Source organism: Piliocolobus tephrosceles, chromosome 3 (genome assembly GCF_002776525.5).
Source record: "Piliocolobus tephrosceles isolate RC106 chromosome 3, ASM277652v3, whole genome shotgun sequence".
Lineage (NCBI taxonomy): Eukaryota > Metazoa > Chordata > Mammalia > Primates > Cercopithecidae > Piliocolobus > Piliocolobus tephrosceles.
The window spans coordinates 183801823-183811106 of NC_045436.1; the positions used below are offsets into that span (position 1 = coordinate 183801823).

Here is a 9284-nt window from a genome sequence, read left to right on the forward strand (position 1 = left end):
TGACAGTGGGATCAGAGACCATCGTAGGAAATGTGTGAAATTATCAGTGCAGTTTGTGACAGTGGGATCAGAGACGATCGTAGGAAATGCGTGAAATAGCCTGGAATTCCTTAGGGAATTCCTGAGGGGCCAGGAAGTGGTCACAGTGTCAGGTCACACCTGTCTCCCCGTGCGGCCAACACCCCAAGGCGGGCCCCACTGACGCCTGCCCCTGCTCCCCACAGCCCAGCCAGTGCTGCCTCCCCAGCCCCACGGTGGACACGGCTTTGTTTCCCCTGGAATCATGTTCCTAATTCCCTGGCAGCTGGATTCTAGAGGTCTTGGTTTTATGGGCATCCGTTGACAGTTGTGGTTGGTTGTCAGGGTGGATGTCGTCATTTTTATGGAAAACACCATTAGTATCCCAGAGTGCGTGCTCTGAGCTGCCAGGTGGCCGCAGTCTGTGTGTGCTGGGGAGTGAGGGCCAGCACCTGCCCTGGAACCCTGGGGTCCCACCTCAGAGCTGCCTGCCTGGGTGCCGGAGTTGCCGGCTGTGGGATGTTGTCCCGTCTGCTCTGAGCACGCGGCCTCCCCTGGACTTGTAGGAAACGTGGCGGCCCCGCCCAGTGCCCCTCTGCCTGGAACACAGTCGCGGGCATCCCCACTGTGGCATCCGAGGAGCAAGTGAAAAGATGCTCTTCCGGGGCCTGACCGGGGCTGCTGGTGCCCTGTGGGTTCCTGGGACAGCGCTGGGTCCGCTCACCCGGCTCCAGCTTCAGCAGGCGGGGGTGACCAGCTGCCCTTTTGTTCTCGCGCCGCTGCCTGCAGCTGCAGTCTGTTTCTGTGCACGTTTCTTTAGTGAATGTCCGAGGGACTTACAGACTACTTGGGGGGCCTTCCTAAGTGACGTCTACTCGTAACACCGCAGGTATGACCTGGACGCCTGTGACATTCAAGAGAAATACCCGGATTTATTTCAAGTGAACCTAGAAGTGGAGGTGGAGCCCAGGGACAGGCCGAGCCGGGAAGCCCCACCGTGGGAGAACTCGAGCATGAGGGGGCTGAACCCCAAAATCCTGTTTTCCAGCCGGGAGGAGCAGCAAGACATTCTGTCTAAGTTTGGTAAGATCCCGCAGGTGAACTGAGGGAATCCTGTTCTGGTGAGTGTCTCTGTGGAGAGAGACCTCTTCGGCTGAGCTCTGGCAGGGCTGGGCCACCGTGCCTGCTGCTGCATCCAGGCCCTGAGCAGCTTGGGCCACAGGAGGTTTTGGAAACTCTGTCTTGGATGCTGGACACCACCACCAGCTACACCAGAGAAGGAGGACTCCCAGGCTGCAATTTCGGAGGCCTGGGGGCAGGGACGGAGGCAGAGGGAGGAAAGCCTGCGCTGCTAGGGCGAAGCGGGGTTTCGTCCCGGGCATGTGTCTGGGTCAGATGTTTGTCACGTGTGTGGGACGCACGTCCACTCTCACTGTGACCCTCGGGCCTGCTCAGCAGCACATGGACAACACAGCAGAGCCCTCGCTCCTGTCGCTCTTCTCACTTCCGAGCAGTTTCGAAAAGGCAGCCCAGGAAGCGCTGGCAGGTGGGCCCAGGGCCGCCCACTGCCCATGCCACGCTTGTCGTGGGCTCTTGGTTTGCAGTGTGCATTTTCTTTCTGAGCATCTTCGGCGTCCCTGAAAGAGGCTGCGTGTGTGGCGTGTGCATGCTGTGTATGTGTCCGTGGGTGGCGTGTGCCCATGTGTGCCGTGTGTGTGCACGAGTTTACTGTGCATCTGTGTGTGTGCTGTGTGCACGAGTGTACTGTGCCTGTGTGTGCTATGTGTGCATTCGTGTGTACCATGCATCTCTGTGTGCCATGTGTGCATTCGTACCATGCATCTGTGTGTGCTGTGTGTGCATTCATGTGCACCGTGCATTTGTGTGTATGCTGTGTGCATTCGTGTGTACCGTGCATCTGTGTGTGCTGTGTGTGCATTCATGTGTACCATGCATCTGTGTGTACTGTGCGTGCATTCATGTGTACCGTGCATCTGTGTGTGTACTGTGTGTGCATTTGTGTGTACTGTGCGTGTGTGTGTGTGCTATGTGTGCTTTCGTGTGTACCGTGCATCTGTATGTGTGCATTCGTGTATAACGTGCATCTGTGTGTGTGCATTCGTTTGTACCGTGCATCTGTGTGTGTGCTATGTGTGCATTCATGGTACCCTGCATCTGTGTGTGTGCTGTATGTGCATTCATGTGTACCGTGCATCTGTGTGTGTGCTGTGTGTGCATTCATGTGTACCGTACATCTCTGTGCTGTGTGCGTGTTCATGTGTACCATGCATCTGTGTGTGCTGTGTGTGCATTTGTGTGAACCGTGCATCTGTGTACTGTGTGTGCATTCATATGTACCGTGTATCTGTGTATGTGCTGTGTGTGTATTTGTGTGTACCATGCCTCTGTGTGCTGTGTGCATTCATGTGTACTCTGCATCTGTGTGTGTGCTATGTGTGCATTCATGTGTACCGTGCATGTGTGTGGATTCGTGTGTGCCATGCATCTGTGTGTGCTGTGTGCGCATTCATGCGTACTGTGCATCTGTGTGTGTGCTGTTTGTGGATTCGTGTGTACCGTGCATGTGTGTGTGCTGTGTGTGCATTTGTGTGTACCGTGCATCTCTGTGTGCTGTGTGTGCATTCATGTGTACCGTGCATCCGTGTGTGTGCTATGTGCATTCATGTGTGCCATACATCTCTGTCCTGTGTGCGTTCATGTGTACTGTGCATCTGTGTGTGTGTTGTGTACATTCATGTGTACTGTGCATCTGTGTGTGTGCTGTGTGTGCATTCATGCGTACTGTGCAGGTATGTGTGTGCTCTGCATTCATGTGTACTGTGCATCTGTGTGTGTGCTGTGTGCATTCATGTGTACTGTGCATGTATGTGTGTGTTGTGTGTGCATTCATGTGTACTGTGCATCTGTGTGTGTGCTGTGTGCATTCGTTTATACCGTGCATTTGTGTGTGTGCTGTGTGCGCATTCATGTGTACCGCGCGTCTGTGTGGCATTTGATGCCTCAGTGGTGTGTTCCTTGTGCATGTTCATATGTGTGTGTGCTGTGCCCGAGTGCACACCCATGGCCCAGAGCGGCATCCAAGTGGATAGCAGGAATCTGCTCACAGAGATCCCCTTGCCGTCATGTCACTGGCCTGCTTTACTGATGGCCTGGCCTGCCACGGTGCTGGCGCCCGCCTGGCTGCACTTCCCAGCTCTGGGGTCAGTGCTGTCCCGAGGCTGCTGGCCAGTGCTGGTGCCCTGACGCCCTCCCTCTCCTGGCAGGGAAGCCGGAGCTCCCCCGGCAGCCCGGCTCCACGGCTCAGTATGATGCTGGGGCAGGTTCCCCGGAAGCCGAGCCCACAGACTCCGACTCACCGCCAAGTAGCAGCGCGGACGCCAGCCGCTTCCTGCACACGCTGGACTGGCAGGGTAGGCAGCGTCCCTGGACCCGGCCTCTTGCAGAGGGCAGGCCCCTGGTCTGAAAGTGCCCCTGGGGCAGGGCAAGCGTCTTGGGAGACGGGCCTTGGGCAGAGCTGGGCAGCATCACAGTGAGGCTGTGTGCCCGGCATGTTAGCCTGTTCTTTAATGGCTCACGAGCTAAGAATGATTTCATGTTTTTTTAAAGGTGAAAAAAAAACAGAACGTGTCCACAAAGTCTGAAATACCGACCCTAGCTCTTCATCCCAGTCTGTGGGCCTGGGGAGGCTGGCAGCACGGGCCATGCTGGCAGGGCCCCTGGGTACAGGGAAAGGGCTTGGGCAGAGGGACAGTCTGTCCCCACCCGGGGATCCCACATCTCTCTGCCCAAACCCCCCAGTGGGCTCCCAGCCCCTCCCCAGGCTTTTCAGGAAAACACTGGGCACCGTCCCTGGACCTTGCCCCAGACACACCCCAAGGGATGCCCCTGCCACTTCCTGTCCCAGCACCCTTGGCCGTCCCAGCAGGGCCATCCCTTCTGCCACCTGTTCCCAGAGCACCTCGACGATTGGTGTTCCTCCCCCCCAGTGCTGCCGTGTGGCCTCCACTTGACTCAGCCTTAGGCACCACAGAGGCCCAGGCGGAGAGAGCTGCAGGCAGACCCTTGAGGCAGAGGCTGGAGGTGGGTGCGCTGGAGACGCCTCAGGAACCCCCCCCCAGAAACTTCTGCAGCACGCACCAAGGCCCTGGGCCGAGGAGGTGCTGAGGGGCCACGTGTGGGGACCCTGGTGCTGGCCATGTAAGCTCACCAGCCTGTGGTTTTGTTTCCTTTTCACAGAAGAGAAGGAGGCAGAGACTGGTGCGGAAAATGCCTCTCCCAAGGAGAGCGAGTCTGCCCTGATGGAGGACAGAGACGAGAGCGAGGTGTCGGACGAAGGGGGTTCCCCGAGCTCCAGCGAGGGCCAGGAGCCCCGGGCCGATCCGGAGCCCCCCGGCCTGGCAGCAGGGCTGGTGCAGCAGGACTTGGTTTTTGAGGTGGGGACGCCAGCTGTGCTACCGGAACCTGTGCCACAGGAAGACGGGGTTGACCTCCTGGGCCTGCACACCGAGGTGGGTGCAGGGCCAGCTGTAGCCCCGCAGGCCCTCAAGGCCCCCTCCAGCAACACCGACCTGCTCAGCTGCCTCCTTGGGCCCCCTGAGGCCACCTCCCAGGGGCCCCCGGAGGATCTGCTCGGCGAGGCCCCCCTGCTCCTGGCAAGCCCAGCCCCTCCCCTGAGCATGCAGAGCACCCCAAGAGGAGGGCCCCCTGCTGCTGGTACGTGTTTCTGTTCTGACGGCGAAGGACTTCACGGTGGATGAGAGATGGGGTTGAGTCATTCTCACTGCATGGGCATGTCTCGAAGACACCCGTAGGAAGGGAACGTGCCCTCCCCCCGCCTCCCCCAGGAGCAACCTCAGGGTCAGGGCAGGGGGTTGGTTCTGCGCTGCCCGCCTAAGCTCATGGGCCGGGAGCTGCCAGCTCCTCCATCTCAGTGGTGTTGCTGCGTCCATGGGAAAGTCATCCTGAGGCGTGGAGCACGGGGAGCCCCGGGCTGACTGCCTCAGTGTCCCTGAGAGGGCCACCGCGGGGTCTGGGCTGCCCAGCTGGAGTGGCCTCTTGGGTGGGCCTGACTCTAGAGCTGGGCTTTGTCCTCAGGCAACCAGGTTGAGTCCTCCCCATGCCCGCCTGTCCCCGCAGCTGACCCCTTTGGCCCGCTCCTGCTGTCTTCAGACAGCGACTCCCAGCCCTGCTCCAATCCTGATCTCTTCGGCGAATTTCTCAATTCGGACTCTGCGGCCGTCCCACCATCCTTCCCGTCTGCCCACAGTGCTCCGCCCCCGTCCTGCAGCGCTGACTTCCTGCACCTGGGTAAGCACCTCTCGCCTGGCAGCCAGCTCCCCACGGCCTCCTCCCTCAGGACCGCAGCCTGTAGTCGGAAGCAGAGCTGTGGGTCTCAGGCAGTGGTGGGGCTGGACTGTGTGACCTCCGGGTGCCCTTCCTGGTGGTCCCAGGGTCCTGCAGGACGTCCCTGAGGTCAGGACGGACTGCTCCGTGCTCTGTCTCCCCAAACCATCCCCAAACCCGAAACGGATTGTGGGTCCCTGCAGTGCCTCGGTCGTCTGCCTGGCAGCAGGTTTCTCGAGGCCTCCTCAGGCCCAGGGCTTGCAGCTGTTGGCAGAGAAGGCCACCTGCACCCAGAGAGGTCAGAGGGAGGCGGTTGGGGGTCCAGGTCCAGGAAGCTGGCCTGCTCCGAGTGCAGCTGGGGCCTTGGGATGCTGTGTCCATGGGGAGGAGGCTGGGTGTGGGGCAGAGCATGGCTTGTTTAGACAGAGGCCTGTGGGGCCAGGCCCCGGGACAGGGCTGGGCTGCCTCTCCAGTGCGGTCCTGCGGGAAGGAGCCCAGGCTCTCTCTCCTGAGGAGATAATAGCGTGATCCACAGTGATCCACAGCGATCCACAGTGCGCTCTGGGGTGATGATGGTGACCGTTGCAGGATGGCTTGTGGGTGGACGTGTGCAGCACAGCCTTGCAGCCTGGGGTGGGTGCCGCCAGAGCCAAGGCAGACAGGACCTGCCGGGCCCTCTGTCTGCCGAAGGCAGCTCAGCCAGGTGGAGCCACCGCGGGCTTGGGTGGGTTTTAGGAGAGGCAGGAACACAGGCCGTGGGGATGGCTACAGAAAGTGGGGTCCTGGCAAACCCTTTGGATGGGACTGCGCAGATGCTGTTCTCAGCCTCGCCTGCTGGTGTCCCTGCATCCACTCGCTCGGTTCTGTGTGATGTGGTGACTCCTCAGGGCCCATCAGGAAGAGGGAGGCCGTCAGCCCAGCCTCAGCTCAGCCTGGGTGCGAGAGGTGCCGGCTCCTGGGACCCTGAGCACAGCCTGGCGCTCCGCCACATTGCCTACTGCTGAGACACCAAATGTGCTCTCTTCCGGTTCCTTTTTTCCCAGGGGATCTGCCAGGAGAGCCCAGCAAGATGACGGCCTCGTCCAGCAACCCAGACCTGGGAGGATGGGCTGCCTGGGCCGAGACGGCAGCGTCGGCAGTGGCCCCCACGCCAGCCACGGAAGGTATGACCACCACCCACCGAGGACAGGGCATGCAGGACATGCAGCTGCTGTGGCCCGTTTCTGTTTCACACATACCCGTAACAGTGCCCTTTGCGCAGGGAAGGACGGAAGGGCTGGGGCGTGCTCCGTGGTGCCGGCTCCACACCCAAGGCTGTGGTACGGCTGCAGCGGCCTCACGCACCCGGTGTGACTGGGGTACGTGGGGACACAGACTCGGCCTCCCAGAGCTGCAGTGGGTCCTGAGCATCAGCAGCGTCCCCGAGGCGTCCTTCTCCCACCAGCAGGGCGTCTGCGTTTGTGATGCGATCTCATGCCCCGCGCTCTGTGGACCGCCTGGTTCTGCCTGTAGTGCCCTGTGGCTGTTCCCTCCTGAAGGGGTTTGTGAGTGAGGCTGACCCCACGGGTCTTGTTTCGGTGTTGCGGCCGACATCCCGTGCCCTGTCAGGAACGGGGTCATGTACAGCAGTCTGTGTTTGTGAGCGTCTGTCCTTCCCATCACCCTGGAGCCTGCCCTCCCGCGACGTTTCTGGTAGCACAGATGCTTATGTTGCAGCTGCGTCTCGGGCCAGCCTCAGCGATGTCGTGGCTTTGCTTCCAGACCACAAAGCCAGTACCCCTGGAAAGCCAGTCAGATTTTGTTTTCCCAGTAAACATAAAAGTTACGGACTTTTTTTGTGTGGGTTTTGTTTTTTGTTTTTGAGACAGGGTCTTGCTCTGTCACCCAGGCTGGAGCATAGTGGCACGATCTCCACTCACTTCAGCGTTGACCTCCTGGGCTCGAGCGATCCTCCCACCGCAGCCTCCTCAGTAACTGGGGCTGCAAGCATGAGCCACCAGGCCCAGAAGTTGTAGATTTTTTGTAGAGACAAAGTTTTGCCATGTTGCTCAGGCTGGTCTAGAACCCCTGGGCTTAGGCGATCCACCCACCTCAGCCTCTCAGGGTGCTGGGATTACAGGCGTGAGCCACTGCACCCAGCTAACAGTTCTATTTACATTATACTGTAGTCTGTTTTTTTGTTTTTGATTTTTTTTTGAGACGAAGTCTCACTCTGTCGCCCAGGCTGGGGTGCAGTGGCCAGATCCCAGCTCACTGCAAGCTCCGCCTCCCGAGTTTATGCCATTCTCCTGCCTCAGCCAGCTCCGCCTCCCGAGTTTATGCCATTCTCCTGCCTCAGCCTCCTGAGTAGCTGGGACTACAGGCGCCCGCCACCTCGCCCGGCTAGTTTTTTGTATTTTTTAGTAGAGACGGGGTTTCACCATGTTAGCCAGGATGGTCTCGATCTCCTGACCTTGTGATCCGCCCGTCTCGACCTCCCAAAGTGCTGAGATTACAGACTTGAGCCACTGCGCCCGGCCGTTTGTTTTTGATTTTTGGGGAGACAGAGTCTTGCTCTCTTGCCCAGGCTGGAATGCAGTGGCGCGATCTCAGCTCACTGCAACCTCCGCCTCCTGGGTTCAAGCGATTCTCTTGCCTCAGCCTCCTGAGTAGCTGGAATTACAGGCGCCTGCCAACAAGCCTGGCTAATTTTGGTGTTTTCAGTAGAGACGGGGTTTCTCTATGTTGGTCAGGCTGGTCTTGAAGTCTTGACCTTGTAATCCACCCCCCTCGGCCCCCCAAAGTACTGGGATTACAGGCATGAGCCACCACGCCTGGCCATAGTCTGTTAAGTGTGCAATAGCATTATGTCTAAAAAATAAATACAGTTACCTTGATTTAGAAAGACTTCATTGCTAAAAATGCTCACGATCCGAATCTTGCTGGTGGGGGTCTTGCCTCCGTGTGGACAGCTGCTGACTGTGCAGGGTGTTGATTCATGAAGGCTGGGGTGGCTCTGGCAGTTTCTGAAAATAAGACAATGAAGTTTGACATGCGATTGTCTCTCCCTTTCACAAAAGGTTCCCTCTGGTGTGCAGTGCTCTTGGGTAGTGTTTTAACCACACGGAGCTTTCCCCGTCGTCTCAAAGCTGCCACTGCTGTATCAACAAGTTTATGGAATATTCTGAACCCTTGGTTTCATTTCAGTGTTCACAGCATCTTCACCAGGACTAGATTCCATCTCAGTAACCTGCTTTCTTTGCTCATCCATAAGAAACAACCCCTCATCTGTTCAGCTTTCATCCCGAGATTGCAGTGATTTGGTCCCATCTGCAGGCCCCACTTCTAATTCTAGTTCTCTTGCTGTTTCCACCACATCTGCAGTGACTTCCTCCACTGAAGTCTTCAACTCCTCACAGTCATCCTTGAGGGTTGAGATCAGCTTCTCCCAAACTCCTGTTCATGTTGCTGTTGTAACCTCCTCCCGTGAATCGTGAATATTCTTAATGGCATCTAGAATGGTGAATCCTTTCCAGAAGGTTGTCAGTGAACTTCACCCAGATCCATCAGAGGAATCTGTGGCCGCTGCAGCCTTAGAAATGTGTGTCTTTTTTTTTTTTGAGACGGAGTCTCGCTCGGTCGCCCAGGCTGGAGTGCAGTGGCGTGATCTGGGCTCACTGCAAGCTCCGCCTCCCGCGTTCCCGCCATTCTCCTGCCTCAGCCTCCCGAGTAGCTGGGACTGGCTAGTTTTTGTATTTTTTTAGTAGAGACGGAGTTTCACCGTGTTAGCCAGGATAGTCTTGATCTCCTGACCTCGTGATACGCCCGTCTCGGCCTCCCAAAGTGCTGGGATTACAGGCTTGAGCCACCGCACCTGGCCGCAGCTTTATTTTTAATCAATATAATGGGAAATGCCATTATAA

The 9284-nt window shown here is 58.0% G+C and overlaps 1 protein-coding gene across 3 annotated transcripts in view; it reads left to right on the top strand.

Moving 5' to 3' along the window:
• GAK (cyclin G associated kinase) overlaps positions 1 to 9284 on the top strand; it is an 81058-nt gene that overhangs the window by 59078 nt on the left and 12696 nt on the right. For 2 of the 3 annotated variants that reach the window (XR_002730554.3, XM_023206732.2), the window contains exons 19-23: positions 908 to 1101; positions 3303 to 3449; positions 4276 to 4752; positions 5176 to 5346; positions 6426 to 6545. Coding sequence is in view for 2 of the 3 variants with exons in the window: in XM_023206732.2 (XP_023062500.1) it covers positions 908 to 1101; positions 3303 to 3449; positions 4276 to 4752; positions 5176 to 5346; positions 6426 to 6545 (1109 nt within the window). In the remaining variant the exon portion in view is untranslated. The remainder of the gene's footprint in view (positions 1 to 907; positions 1102 to 3302; positions 3450 to 4275; positions 4753 to 5175; positions 5347 to 6425; positions 6546 to 9284) is intronic. The other variant, XM_023206733.3, reaches the window with a different exon arrangement.